Source organism: Hyaena hyaena, unplaced genomic scaffold, assembly GCF_003009895.1.
Source record: "Hyaena hyaena isolate Hyena2069 unplaced genomic scaffold, ASM300989v1 scaffold_104, whole genome shotgun sequence".
NCBI lineage: Eukaryota > Metazoa > Chordata > Mammalia > Carnivora > Hyaenidae > Hyaena > Hyaena hyaena.
This window is the reverse complement of record NW_024080736.1, coordinates 3,212,992-3,234,206: the sequence shown is the minus strand read 5'-3', so window position 1 is coordinate 3,234,206 and position 21,215 is coordinate 3,212,992. Positions and strand designations below refer to the sequence as shown.

The 21,215-nt window shown below is 39.9% G+C and overlaps 1 protein-coding gene across 5 annotated transcripts in view; it reads left to right on the top strand.

Annotated features, from left to right (window-relative positions):
* TANC2 (tetratricopeptide repeat, ankyrin repeat and coiled-coil containing 2) overlaps positions 1–21,215 on the top strand; it is a 374,283-nt gene that overhangs the window by 305,539 nt on the left and 47,529 nt on the right. For all 5 annotated transcript variants that reach the window (XM_039235906.1, XM_039235904.1, XM_039235903.1 and 2 more), the window contains exons 12-13: positions 5,016–5,182; positions 8,297–8,904. In XM_039235906.1, the coding sequence (XP_039091837.1) occupies positions 5,016–5,182; positions 8,297–8,904 (775 nt within the window). The remainder of the gene's footprint in view (positions 1–5,015; positions 5,183–8,296; positions 8,905–21,215) is intronic.

Below are 21,215 nucleotides of genomic sequence, written 5' to 3'. Positions count from 1 at the left end.
AAAGGGCTTAGAAACTTTTCCAGGGAGTTGTCAGCTAGAACAGTGGCTCCTAAGTACCAGTCGATTTGAAGTTTCCGTTAGTCCACTACAACATAAAAAAATAGAAACAGCCTAGAATTTGTGTGAATGTAAATATAAATTTAGTTGTGTATATACGTGTATATAAAGATTATGTTTTTCCTTTTTTTTAATATTAAAATATTTTTATTCAATGAATAAATGGTGATAGTAAATTGTAGTTGCACTTTAAACGTTCTTACATGGCAGGGCCTCTGGCTGGCTGTCAGTAGAGCATGCATCTGTTGATCTTTGAGGTGGTGAGTTCAAACCCCACATTGGGCATATAGAGCTTACTTTAAAAAAAAATAATAATCAGTTTTAAAAACTGACTGGGAGGAAAAAAAAAAAAACTGACTGGGTGGCTCAGTCAGTTAAACATCTGACTCTTGATTCCAGCTCAGGTCATGATTTCACAGTTTGTGGGTTCAAGTCCTGCATCACTGCATCAGGGTCTGCACGACAGTACAGAGCCTGCTTGGGATTCTCTCTCTGTCCCTCTCTGTGCCCCTCCCCCACTTTCGCTTGTGTGCTCTCCGTCTCTCAAAATGAATAAGCTTTAAAAAGGTAGTAATTATTATTAATAATAATAAATAAGAAGCAGCAATCCTTTGTTGGTCCCCAATTATTTTTTTTAATTTTCACTTGTCTGTAAATCTTTATAGCTACTGATGATATAGACTGTGTATTTAACCTACAGAGGGCCACCTGGATGGCTCATTTGGTTGGGCATCCGACTCTTGATTTTGGCTCCAGTCATGATCTCACAGTCTGTGGAATTGAGCCCCGGCATTGGGCTCTGCACTAGCAACATGGAGCCTGCTTAGGATTCTCTCTCTTTCTTTCCCTGCCCCTCCTTCATGGATGCACTCTCTCAAAGTAAACAAACTTTAATAAATAAATACATAAATAAAACCTACAGTAATTTGAAAATGTGCAGGCAGAAACATTCTTATAAGCTGGTTGCATTTGAGAAGTGAAGTCTAAAGATCATTAAGGCCTCATCTCTTAAATTTATAACTGAACATTTTTTAGGAGTTCTTATTGTTTTACAATATTAGCACCATTTGGAAGTCCTTTGCATTTATTCTGAATCCTAAAAAATGTAATCTTAGATAAATATGATGCCCTTATTTCTTAACAGATGAAATGTTTTTGATACCTCATATTCCCTGTATTAATAGGTAACTTGTAAGTAACTGCTTCAAGGAAGCAAATCTCAAAAAAAGAAAAAAAAGATAATGATAAGATATCATTATGTTAAGTAGGACAAATATTTCCTTTTATAAAAAAATGATATATTGTCTACTTTACTCATGGGATGAATAACATAATCTGGAAATTTATGCAAGTGAAAATTTGATTTTATTAGCAGTTGAATTATTTCGTTCATTAACATGTCCAGATCATAACGGAGAGATTATTCTTGATCTTTATGCCTAAGAATGCGTTTGAAATGCATCTCAGCAGATGCATTATCATCAGCTTTTTTCTCCACTGGAAGTCATGGCTTTCTTATGAAGGAGTCTGGGTGAAGTTCAAGGTGGTATAATTGAAGTGGTGGAGGCAGTAATGTACTGGTAAAATTTTAACAGCCAGCTGGGGAAGAAGGGCTTATAATATTTGCTGGTTTTCACTGCATAAATAAATATTCCCACCTTGGCCAATTGCAGGCTACCAGCTGCTTAACAACCAGTTCTTGAAAATACTGCAGTGGACTCTCCCAGACCTGTCCAGGCTGGCTCCAGCACGTCACGTGGTCGGGCAGGACAATGGTGCTCAGTAACAAGGGACAGATCTCTTACAGCTGCCAAGTGGAATATGATTAGGAAATTCCTCTATAGACATTAAAGACAAAATTTTGTGTAAGGATGCCATGGTCCACAAAATCAAGAACGTAAGAGTCCCCAGTTTTGTGGGCCAGTCCATTAGCTCCAAGCAACTTTTTTCTCTTCCTTAATTCGTTGGATTCCCTACAGGAATAATATTTTTTCTTAGTGCTATGTTATCTAGGATGCCATTTCATTAATAATCATTGTTAATAAAGCAGGAATCCATAGTTCATTTCCTAAAAAGTCACCAGATGAAAGTAATGGTTAAAACTCTTCATAATTTGAGAGCTGACTTATATTTCTTAAGATATTGAAATTAAATTTCTATAAATATAAGGCTTGCACATTGAGGGAAAAATATAAAGTTTTATTAGTCATGAAAAATTCTGCATATTTTCACATAGAAAACTAAATTATGTATTTTCGATTGGTCTTGACTCTTTTAAAAGAGCCAATCATGTACATAAGTCCATAAACTTTTCCTTCTGTCCCCAAATTCCTCTTTTTCCTCCTCAGGTATAACCGATTTTTCACTTCAGTATCCGGTGACTTCTTTCTTCCCTGTGCCTTCAGAGCCTGTCAAGTCCTACTAACCACAGTTGATTCTTTTTTTTTTTTTTTAATAGTTTATTGTCAAGTTGGTTTCCATATAACACCCACTGCTCATCCCCACAAGTGCCCTCCTCCATGCCCATCACCCCCCTCTCCCTCTCCCCCCCACCCCCATCAACCCTGTTTGTTCTCGGCATTCAAGAGTCTCTCATGGTTTGCCTCCCTCCCTCTCCCCAACTATTTTTCCCCTTCTTCTTCCCCATGGTCCTCTGTTAAGTTCCTCCTAATCCACCTATGCGTGCAAACAATGGTATCTGTCCTCTGCCTGACTTATTTCACTCAGCATAATACCCTCAATTTATATCCATGTTGCTACACATGGCCAGATTTCATTCTTTCTCATTGCCATGTAGTATTCCATTGTATAGATGAACTACATCTTCTTGATCCATTCATCACTTAGCGGACACTTAGGCTCTTTCCATGTTTTGGCTATTGTTGAGAGTGCTGCTATGAACACTGGGGTACATGTGCCCCTATGCATCAGCACTCCTGTATCCCTTGGGTAAATTCCTAGCAGTGCTATTGCTGGGTCATAGGAGAGTTCTACTGTTAATTTTTTGAAGAACCTCTACACTGTTTTCCAGAGGGCCTGCACCAGTTTACATTCCCACCAACAGTGTAGGAGGGTGCCCGTTTCTCCACATCCTCGCCAGCATCTAGAGTCCTCTGATTTGTAACCACAGTTGATTCTTGAACAACCCAGTGGTTAGAGGCGCTGACCCCCACAGAGTCAAAAATTTACGTATAACCTATGATTCCTCCAAAAACTTAACTAATAATAGCCTACTGTGGACCTGAAGCCTTACCGGTAACAGTCAATTAACACATATTCTGTATGGTATATGTATTATATAATGTATTCTTTTTTTTTTTTTTAATTAAGAGAGAGCAAGTGGGAGAGGGGCTGAGACGAGGGGGATAGAGGATCTGAAGTGGGCTTATGCTGACAGCAGCAAGCTCGATGTGGGGCTCAAACCTACAAACCATGAGATCATGACCCAAGTCAAAGCTGGATGCTCAGCCAACTGAGCCACCCAGGTGCCCCTATATAAATGTAGTCTTACAATAAAGTAAACTACAGAAAAAGAAAGCTATTAAAATCATAAGGGGGAGCACCCTGGTGGCTCAGACACTTGAGCATCTAACTCTTGATTTTGGCTCAGGTCATGATCTCATGGTTCATAGGATGGAGCCCCACATTAGGCTCTGTGCTGACAGCATGGAGCCTGCTTGGGATTCTCTGTCTCCCTCTCTCTTGGCCCATCCCACACTCATGCTCTCTCTCAAAATAAACAAATAAACATTTTTTAAAGAAAATCATAAAGAGAAAATACATTTACAGTACTATACTAAATTTGTTTTTAAAAATCCACATGTAAGTAGACCCACACAGTTCAAAGCCATGTTGTTTAAGTGTCAAATGTAATAACTTTGGCTTATTACTCCTAATTCATTTGTCCTAACATGTACATTCAACCTGGGTTTTCTGGGGATTTTTTTAGTTTATTAATTTTGAGAGAGATCATGCACAAGGTGGGGAGAGAGGGAGAGAGAGAAAATCCCAGGCAGGCTCCACACCAGCAGCACAGAGCCCAAGGCAGGGCTTAAACTCACAAACATTCAAGAGTTGGACATTTAACCAACTGAGCCACCCAGGCACCCCAACTTGGGGTTTTTCAAAAATCACTAAGCATTTAATGAGAGTGAATGCCTAAAAATTCACCAAGCCTTTTTCTACAGTCTAGCCCTAAAGATAAACTGATTTTGTCAGTTTAGGAGAGTATAGAGCCTGGGAGGGAACTGAACACAAAAGTGACAGCTATTTGTCTTTCCCACATGACTCCTCCCTCCTAGGAAGATCATACAAGGGTCTGGTCTCATTGAATCTGCTTTAGGTAGAGTCTAGGAAGCTGCTAGTTCTCTAAGATCTTGGGATCCAAGCTGCCTAGTTAAGATCTGTGTATTGGCTGGGATTCCTTTTCTCTGCTCTACCACCCTCCCTCCCCACTACACATTCACATGAAGTTATATGTATTGCTTTGGACTTCACATTAAACCGTTTTTTCTTTCTTTCTTTTTCTTTTGGAAATTCCCAAAGGAACATGTGCTTCTGTTGTCTTTAATGCTATCATATGGCGGAAGGGGAGTAAATTCTTTTCAGCTTTTTCAAGTATGGGAGAAAAATGAGTTTCCATGTTCACATTTTCACAAATGTAGTTCAGTCTGCTTGACAACTGATAACAGGAAGGAAATGATGATGATGATACCTACACTTCATATATTACATATGGAACAAAACTTTTACCCCTGGTAAAAACAAAATGAATTCACTAAATGAATTATTCTTTGTCGTTATAAAAAAAAAGAATTATGTACCCTAAGCATTTTAGTAAATGCAGGAGACATCTTTTCTAATCTTTTTTTTCCAAACAGACAATGTGACCAAAGACCCAAAAAGAACTCAGTTATCCACATGGTAATTATTAAGTAATCTGTTTCTTTCTGTCTCAGAGAGAAAAATCCCAGATGAAGATTTCGTCATCTTAATTGATGGATTAAATGAAGCAGAATTTCACAAACCGGATTATGGGGATACAATTGTGTCATTTCTGAGTAAAATGATTGGAAAATTTCCTTCTTGGCTCAAACTAATTGTAACAGTTAGGACCAGTTTACAGGTATGTGTTTGTTTTGGGGCCATAAATTACTTCTCTTGGAGAGTGCTTAAACAGAAAAAGTTCTAGATCCTTGTTCCCTTACTGCTGAGTCTTTCTAAACCTCTGTCATGTCTGAGATCTCTAGCGAGAATAATTCCCAAAGAGTCTATTTTGAGAGTAAGAGATACAGTGATCTAGAGAGAACATTCTCTGTATATTCTCTCTTGCTCAGATTCCTATTCCCATTGGAATCTGACCAATAGAACCTGATAAGTTTTGATAAAGTGTCCCTCAAAGTAACATGAAAAGAAAGTCTATTTTCTACTTTGTCCTGAAAACAGCAATGCAAATAGAATCCCTCACTCTAACTTACTGTTTGACTTTCTTTTTACTTTTTTTTAATAGTGTGATGCCATGCAAAACCCAGTTCAATCCGCCATCTAAAGTCAGATTTTCTCTTCCTCCTTCTGCTTCTACTTGAACAGCTTTTCTGTAGCATGAAGGTGTATGCCTTCCTCTAAGAAGTATTGGCAGACTTAAGGCTTTAGATTAAAATTACTACAACTGGAACATAAGATTTTTAAAAAATATTTTTTACCTTCCCTCCTCACTCATTGATCACTTAGTGGCATGGAAGAAAGGCTAGGAATATGGATCTGAGCCCTTAAAGACATGCAGGCTAAGGAGAAATGACTCCACCTTCTCTGCCATTCTCTTTGTAGCTGAGTTAGTATCTCCCACTCTTTACGTATTCATACTTAGTCTAGAACAGAGTTCCTCAACCTTTTTTTTAACATAACCATTGCCTCTTTTGATGAACATCAAAATCTCACATATTATACACCTATCCCACTATTTTGAAACAAACCACTTGTAACAATTACTAGTTTACACAGAAAAGTCTTGGCTCCTTCCATTTCCCCTCTGCCAGGCACTAGTAATATTCCTACATAGTTACCAATTAGCTTTACTTACCCAATCTCAAGACATTAAGTATGACCTGATGAGCAGATGACTTTAACCTTTCAGTTATACCAAATACCAGGAAAAGTGCTAGGCATATTAATATACAAAGTCAAAATTTCAGTGTCCTCATAAATCAAGACCTGTAATAACTTCCCAGATACTTTATTCACTTTAGGAATTTTCTTATTTTCATTCAGCTCTGACAGTGAAATAATTCATAGGTCTTACAAAAGAAGAACCCATTCATATGTGATCATTCACTATTTACACATATATCTTACTTCAAGTGTGTCAGGCATTTTCTAGGAGCTGAAGATACAACAGTGAACAATGCAGACAATGTCCCTACCCTTTTAGCTTATATTCCAGTGAGGAATACAAACAAAAACTAAGTAAAAAATTAAACATATTAAAATTTTAGGTAGTTGGTGTTATGAAGACAAATAAAATAGGGTAAGAAGATAAATAAGGGTGATAGTTATTTTTAGTTAGGGCAGTGGGAAAGCCCTCTCCAAGGAGCCTGGCAAAATGATGAGATCTAATTTACCTTTTTAAAAGATTTCTTTGGTTGCTGGCTACGTAGATAATAAAATGTAGGGGATCAAGAACAGGAGCAGAAGTATAGGTGAAAGGTGATGGTGGCTTAGGTGAGGGTGGTAATGGCGGGGACCCTGTGAAGTGGTCATATTTTGACTATGAAGGGGAATCAAAAGGACTTAATGATGAGCTAAACGTGGGGGTGAGCAAGAGAGAAGATTCAAAAATGAATTGCTGGTTTTCAGTATGCAGTTGGGTAATGCCAGTATGAGGAAAAGAGAAAGATCACAGAGACCCCCTATGACTTGGTGGTAGGGTTGTCTGTTGACATGGGAAGGTATTGTGGTGGGGGCGGGGGGGATGCAGTAGTTCTGATTTGGTCACGCTAAGTTTGTCTATACAACATCCAAGTGTAAATGTTGAGTAGACAAAGATATATGATGAGAGCTCAGGGGAGAGGACTAAGCTGGAAACACAAGGTTAGGCCTCACCCACAAGTAGATATTTAGAACCATGGGAACAAAGAAGCTAGTGTAGGGCGTGAGGGTAGGTGGCTAAATAAGAGAAAGGAGTGGAGACCCAATCCCTGAGCGCACTGAGAAATGAAAGAGGAGCCAGAAAAGGCTGGTAGGAGTGGCCAATGTGCTATGAGGAAAATGAGGGAGACATGCTATGGAAGCAAGCTGCAGAAAGTGACTCAAAAGTGACCACCTCTGTGAAACACTATTGAGAGGCTGAGCAAGATGAGCCCTGAAACATGGCTATTGGGTCTGGCAAGGTGAAGATTACATATAACTTTGACAAGAACCATTGAGTGAAGTGATGTGGTTGAAGTCTGATCACAACAAATGGAGGACAGAATGGGAAGGAGGAACGAGAGATAAGAAGTGAGGAAGACTGTGCTGTGAGGTTTTGCTAAAAATGGGAACAGAGATAGAGGATAGTAGCTGAAGTGAGGAATTGAGATGTCATTTGTCTGTATGATCCAGTAGAGAAGAAGAAATTGATGCAGGAGAAGAAAGTGGATGCTTACAGGACCACAGTCTGTACACAGACAAGAAAAGATGGAACCCAGAGCATAAGTCACCACAAAGCCCTACAGCCTTTCCCCAGTATAATTTCCAAGCAGATCACCAAGGTACCAAGCTGATCAGAAGTATTCCTTTGGGCTAAGACATCTCCAGAAAGCCTTCATTAGTATGTAGTCATCTTACTAGGAACGTTAGAAAGGCACATTTTTATGTGGAGTTCTCTGAATCCTTAGACATTTCTCTTACTGAATTGTACTTTGACATTATGCCATGGTTTACACTGAGAAAAATTAAGAGTTATGTGGCACTCCATTTTCTCTTTATTTTAGGAGTGTTATTTAGAATATTGGCCATTAAATCACTCCTAAAGTACCCTTTATGAAGACCCCATAAAGAATTATCTCAGGTCTCACCATTAGGGAAAATTATGTCACTTCTGTGCAACAAATTTGTTTTAATCTGTGGATACTAATCCTTGATCATATTTCCCTCTTTGGCCACTCGGAAGTTTAGAATAAATTTGTGGACCTCACAGTTGATCACAAGAGTTAGGGGAAACTGAAGGTCTTTCTGTCTCTCTCTCTCTCTCCATCTGTTTTAGGAAATTACCAAGCTGCTGCCTTTCCATAGGATTTTTTTGGATCGACTAGAAGAGAATGAAGCCATAGACCAGGACCTGCAGGCTTACATCCTGCACCGGATACACAGCAGCTCAGAGATCCAGAATAACATTTCACTTAATGGCAAAATGGACAATACTACATTTGGCAAACTCAGTTCTCATCTCAAGACCCTCAGTCAAGGGTCCTATCTATACCTGAAACTTACATTTGACCTCATAGAGAAAGGCTATCTAGTGTTAAAGAGCTCTAGCTACAAAGTAGTTCCTGTGTCACTCTCTGAGGTTTATTTACTCCAGTGCAATATGAAGTTCCCAACCCAGTCTTCCTTTGACCGGGTGATGCCTCTCCTGAATGTGGCAGTGGCCTCCCTGCACCCACTGACTGATGAACATATCTTCCAGGCCATCAATGCTGGTAGCATTGAAGGCACCCTAGAATGGGAGGATTTTCAGCAGAGAATGGAGAACCTCTCCATGTTCCTAATCAAGCGCAGAGACATGACTCGTATGTTTGTACATCCTTCTTTTCGAGAATGGCTTATCTGGAGAGAAGAAGGAGAGAAAACCAAATTTCTCTGTGATCCCAGGTAAGCCATAGACCTGTAATAAGCAATTCTGAGCCTATTTTGTATTTATTGCATGGAGCATGGGTATTGAAAACAGTGAGAAGTGTTCTTCATTGAACATTTCACACAGAGGAAACATCATCTCTGTTTCTTCTCCAGGCCAGGCTGTAACGAGGTGAACTAATTTATTTCCTCACGGTGTTACTTTTAAGACTCAAAACCTGCATATATATTTAGAATGCTCCCCTACATTCCTCTATATTCCTAAATAATCTTCTCTGTGCTAGTGGACCCAGGCTATAATTAATTTAGCCACTTAACACACTTCCTTAGTGTTCTTTAGATATGAAGAAAGAATTGATATATTGTTCATCTCTTTGACTTAGAGCAGAATCATTTTAAAATTGTGATTGCCCTTTTAAAAGCCATACCATGTTAAAACCACTAGCAAGTAACCCCATTAAAGCCCAGTCTGTGCTAAGATTTGTGCTGGAAAATGGAATCTTAAACCTCACAGCTGAAACAGACCTAAAGAGATCATCAGCTGGTCCAGCTGCTCTACCTTTAGATGAGTAAGGTGCCATTGTCGCCATTGTACTACAAAGGCCTTAAGATGTGGAATCAGTGCTGGAAGTCAGCAAGTTAACAGGTGAGGGGAAGGAGGAAGGACTAGGAAAAGAATGGCAAATATGTGATATGTACCGCCACTCCCCTGCCCTGCATCCGTGCATCCCCAGCACTCTTTCCTGATGAGCCTGACCCTGACTTAATTGTTCTCAGCTCAACAAACCAGACTCTGTATGAAACTTACTTCCCAATCCCTTGGGTAGAACTAGATCTCTCGCATCCTAATGGGGAGTGCTTTCTACTCCTCCATGCTAACCTTTTTAAAAGAATTATTCTTTTATTTCTTTTATTTTTTTAATAGTTTATTGTCAAGTTGGTTTCCATAGAACACCCAGTGCTCATCCCCACAAGTGCCCTCCTCCATCTGTTTTAGGAAAGTGCCCCTTTCCCCTACCCCCCACCCCCATCAGCCCTCCGTTTGTTCTGGCCATTCAAGAGTCTCGCATGGTTTGCCTCCTTCCCTCTCCCTCGGGTGTTATGCTAAGCGAAAGAATTATTCTTTTAATAAAGTTAGTGATTTCAAAAGCAGATCTATCCCTGACTTCCCGGAAACAAAAAAGACACCAGCAACATAGCTGGCAAATGCAGAGCTTATTCTGGCTCAAAAAGAAGAAAGGCCAAACTTGCCTGTGCCTCTGACCATGACTCACCAGAGAGACTGAACCTCTCTGACCATGCTGGGGTGTTATTTCTCTCCTGGAGTGTTCTCCACCCGGCCTGCCTTCAAACAACTGTGCTTGTGGGCATGCTGCTCGGCCTACTTCCTGCAAAATCATTAGAAAATTAGTTCCAGATTCTGATGAAGATAGTAAGCCAAGCAGTAGATTTTGTGGTATTTTCCTGAGAGGGAAACTTAAAGAAACAAGCTATAGTGGAAAGAACATGGATTTTTGAGTCAATACCTGCATACAAATCTATTTCTTCTAGGAACTGTGACCTTTAGAGAGTTACATGTTTCTGAGACAATTTTCTTATCTATGTAAAAGAGGTAATAATTCCTAAAATTGTTGAGAATTAAGTGAGGTCATGTAGTACCTAGAATAGTACAGAGTACGAAGAAAGTGTTCAGGGAATGTGCTTTTTCCTCTCCTCTCTTTGCAGTAGTAGACCCTTCAGATATACTTCAACTAAATCCTGTGGCTAATTGGATAGGCAGCAGTAGTCTTCTGCTATTAGCATTCAGGGGCACAAGATTTAAAAAAACAAAACAAAACAAAACCAGAATCTGAGTCTCTTCTATGAATTTTATGGCTTCCTGAGAGTATTTTGTTATAAATCCCACTAGTACTGCTGTGATGCTTAATACGTAGAGTTGGCAACCACATATTTAAGAAAAAGAGACCAATCTAGAATTGCCTAATGAAGACTTTGAAATCAGTTTCCAGGGAAACTTTGCTAGTTGATCTGTTCCCTCTCTTGGAACAACTCAAAGAATTGAAAGCTGAGGTCCAAGGCAGCCAGGCTTCTACTGAATCAACTGTATCCTTACAACAGGATTACCTTCTCAACATAATTTATTAACTAGAAGCGTTTTGGCAACAAGCTGATGCACTGGGACAAGCAAACACTTCTAACTTCAGATGCTGTGTAGTCTGTTCCCTAGTGATGGAATACCACTCAGAGCTGCTCAGGGATCATCATATATCACTTAATGGCAGAAAGAGTAAAATAGTAGGACCAGGAGTTATCAGAAAAGCTTCCTTACATTTCATTTCAGTTGGAATTCGGCCTTCTACCCAGCACTGTCTGGCACCAGCTTTGTTACTACAGTATTGATCTTAGAGCTTGAGGCCTCCTGGGTCAATGAGATGGAAAATCACTAAGAATTTAATGCTATTGGCAAGGCCCAAGCTGACCTTTCAAAGAAACTGGCTGTAATTGCTTTCTGTTTCAGGCAAGTCTGATTAACAGGACTCTTGCAAAGCAGGATTTGTCTCTATGGCCTTCAGCCTCTACTTCCTGTACATTCCCCCTCTGCTCTCCAGTTTCTCCCTAGTTTCTCTCTAGAGCATCTCATGTATTTCAGTAGACCAGAGAGACCAGCTCGGTGCCTCTGAAATACTGCTACAGAAGCCAGTGCTGACATGCCTGTCTCAGTGTAGGGAGAACTCTCAGAGGTAGCAAAACATCTCTATCTTTTCTCGTCCATTTTTCTGAGCTTTCAACACTCACTCGTTCACCCTGAACTTGCCAACCTTATTAGGAAATTAGACACAGATGAGAATATTGTATTCTGAAGCCAAAAAGTAGTTGATCTTCACCAGAAATAGGCCACCCACAGAGGTACTTCTGTTAAGCTGAAGAGAGTCAGTAATTGAAGATGATACTGGAAAGAGGAAGTAGCAGAGCCGGAGGTCAGTGCTACAGCTGAGATAGAGTTTTCCTTATTTTAAATATCGGACAGCCTGTTGTCCCAGGATCAGAGCAGAGAACTGACATCCCAGAGGGAGTGAATGTTGCATAAACATAACAACTGTCACAGAAAGATGCTATAGATGTCCTTTCTCAGTGTGGTAACAGGGTGTGTGTGTGTGTGTGTGTGTGTGTGTGTGTGTGTGTGTGTGTGTGTGTGAGATCGAACTGAAAGCAGATTGAAAAATCTTTTACCACATCAGAATTTCTAAGATTTTGGACCTGCATTCTGGATGAAAATATGCCTCTTGGAGCCCTCACAAACCTTAGACCTCACCACCTTATTCTGCTTTTCATTTCTCCCTATTCATCACTGTCATATCCTGTCGTACTCTGAAATTAATCCATTTTATATTTTATTCCCATGGGCACTGAGATATCAGATTAACTCACTAATCGTATAAACTAATCTCTGCTATTATGCTAATAAGAGGGCGATAGCAAACCCATTTGAAGCAACTTGTGCATGTAAGTAAGGCGTTTGAGAAAAGAAGTCATCAGTCTTTCTTATTAACCTATTAATGACTTTGATAGAGTAAACAGGGGCTGCTGGCTTAACGTTTCTGCACAGCCTTACACTAGCCCTGCATGAACCCCCTTTCGTTTTTGGTTTCCTTTCTTCACAACCTCCATATTCATGATATCAAGTCTTCCCTTCCACAGGAACAGCTCACAGATCAACGAGATATATATATAATGTATATATATGAATTCATACGTATATGAATATATACGTGTATATATATGAATATATACATAAGACTTTTATATAAAGATTAGAAGACTCGGTATTTTTAACTTTTTGAATAAAACACATGAGGCTTGTGAACTTCTTTGCGTACTGAGCAGATACAACCTAATGAAGTTATGATTTGGGAGCCTAATTTGGGTTGACCTGACTTCCTCAAACTAAGAGAAGCAAATTTTATGGCGAGTGAAAAAGGGGAAGGGCTGCACAAATCCTGCCTGTTCCTTGTGGGCATAGTTGAGTATTCATTCTTTGTGACCAGAGTTGATATCTTATAGTACATGGTCTGTTAAGGTCTTCCCTGATCGTTTTGGTCCTGTTCGTCCTTGAATCACACACTGGAGGCCTGATACTCCAAAATCCACTGCCACGAAGCAGTGTCTGAGAAGAGTCAGCATGCCTAAGGGAAAAAAAGCATTCCCCCTAAAAAGGAAAACTAACTCTGTGCAGAGGACCTGCACAGCCTGGCTTCTTATAGAATACACAAGTCTGAAATAACCACAGAGTGGTTATGGTGATATATGTTTGTTTGCTTATTTGTTTGTTTGTTTTAATCAAAACATGAGCCTCCAGGCAGGATGACATTCAACCTTGCCCTCACTGAAGTACGATCTCTAGATTACTACTGATAGTCATTGCTGGCTCCCACAGCAAACCCTTAAAGTGGGAAGGGTCTCTGTGCTTTCTAGAAGGATTAGGGAAGAATTCAGCAAAATGATGAATCATGAGAAGGGGGCGGGGGGAAGGTCTGGAAATAAAACAGCCCTTAGGACTTGAAAGAGTTCAAGCAAGGAAAAAGGTGGTGTACCAAACATCTTTTATAGCACTTGACTATCAGGAAATGATCTTACCTGCCTGGAAATACTAACTCTCTCTAACTCTCTAATCTCTGTTCTGAGTCTACATCTGCTTCAGTGTTCTGAATTCTTCTTCTGTTACGATTTGAATGTGTAGTTTCCATGGAGAGATTTCAAGGATATATGATTGGAGATTTGCCTAATTTGTCAATAATTTTTTTCTTTATTATCTAATCCAGTTTCTAACTCCCTATTGGCATCAAGAATAAATGTGGGACTCCTATCTGAACTATTACTCTAGTGACCGACGGTCATGGTTTTGTGATTAAATGCAAGAGAGAAATTAGATGAAATCTAATGTATATCTTGGAATATGTCCAGTTTGCCAATTGCATGAATGTCCTTCAGCTTTACAAATTTCTTTTCTCTTGGCATAAATCATGGGACTCACATCTGTAGTCAAATAGGCAAACTGTTCCCATCTTTAAAACTCTTGCACCTTTGAAGATGGGCAGCTATAGCACTTTTTTCCTGTTTTAAATCCAAAAATAAGATTGGAAAAAGCTAGTAATCATTCTTACTGTCATAAAAACTCATGTGAAGTTTGCTAAGTTATTAAATGTACAGCGAAATAGTTCTGCTTATGAGAAGACTGAGAGAAAGCATTATTTTATGAGTTGCCAGGCATGTGGAAGAGTCAACTAAAGAAAACACAAAAGGACTTATACTCTCATATATTGTTTGATTTTGGTACGAGATAGTAATGTTGCTTTATATGTTGAAAAGTGTGTGTGTGTGTGTGTGTGTATACTTTTTCATAAGTGGGTATGCCCCTCTGAATAGCAAATACTGGTTAAAACAACTTACCTAAAAGTCTAAAACGGGGAGAAGCAGAGCAAGTGATTAAGGCAAAGTTTTGGCACCAAAAGTAGCGTGAGAAATAGAGGCTAATTTGTCCTGTTAATGAGTCTCTAAAGCAACAACGGCTGAATGAAGAGATAGGAGTCCCACAGGCTTCCCTGGATTGTCAAACCAAGGTTAGTGGCACAAACAGAGAGAGTTCTTACCAGCTTAGGGGGATAGGACAGCACGTTTTACACTTTGTGAGTACGGCAATTTACTCAGCGGCCCGTAGAGACTTTCAAAAGCAGGCCTCCACATTTGGTAAAATTGCTCATAGCCATCTAGTCTCTCAACCATAAGCACCCACAGCTGTGAGACATGTATTCCCTGCAGCCATCAGCATACCCACGTGGTTCTGCCATTCAGATTTTACTTGTAAGTATTCACTTCTTTCCACCTCCACGGACCACACCCTCGGTTCTCATTTGAACTGTTTCGCCTCCTAATGGGTCTTGCCTTCAATCCATTCTCCACCGGCAGCCAAAGTACTTTTTTAAGCACAAATCCAACCAGGTAACCTCCTCCCGAAAATCCTTTCATGGTTTCTTCAAAGCCCTGTATAGCTTCTGCCGACCTTTTTAAATTGAGCTCATTCATTCTCCCTCTTATTATGATACTCTGGTCATAACTGATCATCTGCTAATCCCTAGAACTTGCTGAGCTCTCTCCCACCTCTGGGCCTTTGCACTTAACAGTTCCCTCCATCTGGAGCTCACTTTCCCTGGCTCTTCACATGGCAGCATCTCTCACTCCTCCTTCAGATCTCAGCTTAAAATGCCATTCCCTCAGAGAGACTTGCACTTGTCACCTTACATAAGTAAGTCCCTCTTTGTTTTCTTTATCACAGCAGCTTATATACTTCTTTGCTAACAGTTGTCACAGTCTGTTATTAATTTGTTATATGTGCACACTTGTTTATGTTGTCCATTTTCCCCTCTAGAATGTGAGTGAGCTCATGAGGACAGGAACCTCATGCTCACCCTGGTCTTCCTAATGTTTTCTAAGTACTTGGCACACAGTAAGCACTCAGTAAATTTTTTTTTTCCAAATAATTAGTAAGTCAGCAAAGGAATGATAAGTGGTACTGATTTTAAGCTTGCAACTAAAAATATTTGAGAAACTCTTCTGACAATTCAATGGTGTCTTTTGTTCACTCTATCACCACGTGTCAGGAGTAAGAAAGACATGCATTTCAGCAAGGATTTAGTGAACAGTTATAAAGGCATGTTTTCAAGCCTCTGTGTTAAGCACTGTGGAGGATACAAATACAAGTTAGAAAGATCTGTCCACCAGGACTTAACAGGTTAGTGGTTTTAATAGACACATTTATAACAAGCTATAAATCAAGGCAGAATGCTATGCTAGGGGTATAAACAAAGAGCTGAGCAACCTGGGGGAGGAAGAGATAAGTGATAAATCTTAAGTGCCTGCTGTTATTGTTTTAAACTGTGACAATTCAATGGAGTCGTAGCTCTTCAGCCTCGTGAGGCCCTGCCAAGTGCCTAAAGACTTCATTGTTGAGGGGAAGTGTCCATTTGCCTCAGGGCAGTGATGCATTAACAGAACAGAAGGGCAGCAGGAAACTGGGGGGCAAAGTGGGAGGAAATTTCTATCCAGATCCATGTTTAAAAAGAAGTAATGCCACTCCACCCATTTCTACAAAGGCGTACCTTGGGCACACTTGACTTTTATAGTCCACTACTTAGGTTTACTTTCATCAGGCCCCTTCAGTTAATTTCCATCTTGAATATGAAACAGTAGGACAGGCTGACTACAAATATATTTTGTATTCAGGTTCCATGACAAGAACATGCCAAAGCAGTTACCGGCTGATAAGCCAAAGATGGAAGAAAGAATTTTTGCAAAGGTGTGTGGGTGTCATTTGCTGAGAATTGACAGCAACAAGCAGACTGTGAGGCAGCATCCACCAAAGTGTGGCTGCGGGCAGCATTTTTAAGATGAGAGATAAAGATGGGGAATGTCAGTCTCTTCTCCATATTTGAGTCATGGTTCTACTCATCTCACAGTCAAACAGTGGCAACAGAGATGCCTACAAATTCAAAGCCACAGTCGGTAGTGAATTAGAAAGCAGATCTGGAAGTCCTTGTACTGCTCTTCCTTGAGCCCATCTGCTTAGCATGTATTTCATGAAACATTTGTTGAACTTCTACTCTACACCAGTGACTGTGCTAGACACTAGAGAAACTTCGGTGAATGAGATCCTTCCTGACAGTAAAGCCATTACCTGCCAAAGGGAAGTCATACCCAGAGCAACCAACAATAGTGCCTTACTACAGAGTACCCTGGGAACCCAGGCCAAGAGAAAATACTGTGCAGAAGAGGTGACACTCAAGTTGAGCCTTGAAGGATGAGTTGATTCCATGAAGCACTGCGGTGGGAGTGGGAGAGCACTATGGACAGGCAAGAAAAGGTCATGGCAGCAGCAAAAGCAGGTGTAAAGAGAGGAAAGTCTTTGGGGAATTGTGAAAAGATGTGATTAGAAGGTAAGACACATGGTCACAAGAATGATTACAAGTGTCACTTGGAAAAAAGCTTTGAATGCCATATTTAAGACTCCACAATTTATTCTGTACATAACAGGGAGTCTCTATACCTTTTTAGGGAAGAGGAAATGATCTTTTAACTCTGATGATGTGAAAAATAGCCCTGAAAAGTGGTGTATGGAGGGATGGGTTGAAGAAGAAGAGAGAGTACAAGTAGGGATACTAGTTATAAGGTTTATAGCAATAGTGTAGGTGAGAAATGCCAAGACCTACAATGTGAGAATAGACAGCAAGTTGTATATGAGAGGGACATTTTGGAGATACTCAAAAGTACTTGATCTTTTTTTGTGTATAGACAGTGAGGGTGGAGGGCTCACAAATGACTCCCAAAACTTACCTTGCATAATGGAAAGGAGTGAACCTACTGACCAACATAGAACATTCTGATGGAAGAGGGCTTCTAGCAGAAGCACAGGCAGGAGGAAGAATAATAGGCTTATGGGGAGAAAGTGAGTCCTGTTTTGGACATATTGATATGTGCATCCAAAGAAGATGCACAAGTATATTTAGAAATGTGACTTTGGAAAATAGGGAAGGAGAAAGAGAAAATTTAAAGCACAGGGTTATGGATTATCAGCAAATAAGTAGACAGTAGAAGCTGAAGGACTAAACAAGATCACCCAAGTTAAGAGTATAAAGCAGGAAGCTGAGAAGCATGAAAAGAGAATAGTTTCATTAAATGCTAGGAGAAAGTGATGATCCAAATAATGATAATTTCCAAGGGGAATATTAGAGTTAGAAGAAGAAATGAGAGAAAGTAAGATCATGGGAATCAAAGGAGAAAATTTTTCTGGGCCAGGTCTGAAGTGATGAATATAATTTCTGCCTGCATTCCATTAGCCGGAACTCTGTCTGCGACCCCAGTTGAATGTGAATGCAAGGCTCCTGGCGGAGTAGCTGCCTCCCAGCAAAAACTGCTGGGTGTAGAAGGGAGCACAGATCTTTCGGAAGCAGCTGTTCCTCTCTACCCCCTAATTTTTTTTTTTAATTTTTTTTTTAAAATTTATTTCTAGGAGAGAGAGAGAGAGGGGACTTTATTTCTTAGGGACCAGTTAGCTCTGTCCTTATCCCCTCTCTGTCTAAAATTATACAACCAAGTTTTCCTGCCTTGACTAATAGTGTATAGCACCCATCCCCACTAATGGTTCCCTGATCTGTGGATTTATTTCTCTTTTGGCTGTGAAGCTATTGTGATCAAGGTGTGGGAGGGGAAAGGATTGAGGTTAAGGATAGGTCTCGCATTTCACCCTGCTGCACACACTAAAGATGAAAGTTCTGTTTGAGCACAGTCATCTTCCAATATGTTTAAAGTCATGTGTGGGTAATATTCATTCCTTTAGTGTGGCACTATGCTACTTATTATGGAAAATAGAAATATAGAATACATTTCACTTAATATAGCTCACTTAATTCTTACCACAGTCCTGAAAGTTACTTACCACCATTCCCATCTTACAGAGAGGTTAAGTAGTTTTTCCAAGGTTGCAGAGCTCCCTAGTGACAGAACTAGGATTTGAACATAGGTCTATTTTTATTTCGTTTCACAGATGAAGAGGCAGCACTGTGAATGCAGACAGGGAAATCTGCAATGTAACCTTGAATCACAAGGTGACCTATGTGGAAATAATTCTACTGCCTTCACCACTGCCCCGCCCATTTGGTCTTTATCATCACATATGAACCCACACAAAGTTGACTTTGATACCATCATCTTTAATTATAGAGGGAAAACACACTTGTGTTCAGTCGTGCATGAAATTATGTCGCACTGATGAGAGCTCCGTCTATTTCTTAGCTAGTTTCTCCCAAAATGCTAATCAAAAAATGTCAAAATTAATTGCTGATTTTAATTGTTAGGAATTCAGAGTTTATACCATACAAATGAATACATTGCTCTTTACATTGGTTGACTTTTTCACACAAATGTACCCGTTTTTCACACAAATGAAAACCAAGTTGCTAATCTTGTCCGTGTCCTAACGGAACTGCGTTTCAGAAAACCCTGGGTTCTCATCCCAGCTCTTTTATATCCCAGTGTTGTGAGCTGGGAGCTGTCCTTCAGTCTTGCCGAGTCTCAGTCTTCCACCATAATATTAGGAGTAATATTTAGTCCTATGCCTGTAGTATAGGTGTTTGTGAGAATCTAAGAAAGCGTTAAAGTATTTTTAAAACCCCAAGGTAGTGTACAACTTCACAGTGTTATGAATTTAGTCATTCTTGAAATATGGTTCCTACTACCTAAGGGTACATATGTGAAACAACATGGCTTCCAGCCTCCATACAGTCTCGCGGGAAGACTGACATACAGATAGCGTGCTGCAGCAGGTGTGGTGGAGATGTGTACCAACAAGAATCAAATGGAAAGAGCCCCTGAGGCTATCTGGTGGGACAGGGAAGGTTTCACAGAGGAGATGGTTTGACATGAGACTTCAGGAAGGAGAAATAGTTGACCTGATGAAATAAACAGGGAAGGAATTCCAGGCGGAGGGAGAGCACGTTTGAAATCCTAAAGTAATTTACTCTGTCTGAAATTAGAAACGCAAGGTAAGGAGGTAAAAGAAATAGACGTCAGACAAGTCATGGAGAGCCTTTGAATACCATGCTGAGGAGTTTAGATTCTGTCTAAGAAGAAGTATAAATCCACTGAAGAATTCTGAGCAGCATTTTTACCAAGTTTCTGCACTGTAGATTATTGGCATGGGCCAAGGAGTAGGAAGTGGAGAGAATGAGGCTCTTGGAATTATCCAAGAGAGAAAGTATAAAGAGAGGAGAAAAACACCTGCTAGATTTTATGTCTGAGTGACTGGCAATATACTAAAAAATAAGTCTTAAAGATTTGGTTTTGAGGGAAAGCTTCAACTCCAAATAATGTCATATGACCGTTCATTTGAATTATCATTTGAAGGTAGAAGGATCCAGCAGGCAGTTAGAGAAGCAAAACAATATGTCTGTGCTGGAGATTTCACTGAGATTCCCATGAGAGGAAACTGGAAATAAAGCAGAGAAGTTACATCACGGAAGGAAATGGGAGCTAAAGTGCCAGGGTGGTTGGTGTCACAGATGTCAGGAGAAGAGAGTTCCAGAGAAGGTTGTCAATAGGGCCTGATGTAGAGGAAAAAAAGAGAAAGACAAAACTCATAGGCTAAAAGGCAACAAATGAAGAGCCTGCTGGTGATCTTAGAGAATGGGGAGGCTAAGAGTCAAAAGGAGTAAGGTTTGGGAGTGAGAAAATAATTAGAAAAATAGAAATAAACACAGACACATGTAGTGCAACACATTCAGACAGTAGATTAGCCAGTGGCACCACACCTTATCAAAACAGTAAGGGATAAATGGAAATGCCAGCATGTGATATAAATTGCTATTATCCTTCATGTGCTGAACACTATAAATTCTGCATCCAATGAACTGATCAGAACCATTTTTGTGAATAATGTGATACACTTGTGTCCAAAAAGAAATGAATTACCTTGTCACCTTCATCTTTTCCTTGGCCTATATTACTTGCTGTTTCTCCTCAATGCCGGATCAACAACAACGAAGGAAGCACTGTCATCTCTAGCTAGCTAAAACGCATACTAATGCAAACATCTTACCAGGATCTGTTACAGTCGTAAAATTAAAGCATGAGGGCAACGTTAGTCCAGTGTCAATTCATTTCCTTCTCAGACGTGAGTTTTTTTTATCTTACCCCTGATGGGCATGATTTCTCATTAATGGCCTGAAGCATAGGGAGTAGGTCAGAGGCCTGTATTCAAGGGTTCTAGTACTATCTAGATGAGTCTACAGACAAGTAATATTATTACTTAAAGTAATAATTCTTACACCAGAGAGGCTACAGTAGTTTCAATGTTAGTAACTGGATAGGGTTTTGAGAACTTGAGGTAGGGGACTTTATAAATGTTTCATGTCGTCTTCTACCTTAATCTGTGCTCTATTAAATAGCCTACCAACTAAATTGGGCTTTCAAAGGATAAATAAAAGTTCAGTAGCAATTTCCAGGTTTTGTGAATGTGAAACGATCAGAACTCATACCTTCAGATGATACGGGGGATTCCATACAGGCTATACTTCTCTGAGACACTCTTTTAATTAAATAACTTCCTTTCCCTTATGGTTAATCTTATCCAGTCGAATAAGTTGGCGTGGTATCCACTAGAATTCAGAAATTCTTGAATCTCAAGGGTAGAACATGAGAAAAGTTCTTGTTAAAGTCTTTTTGGAATGAAATCTCTCTATAATGATTCCTGTGTAAGATGGGAGTTACCCCATACCCTGTTC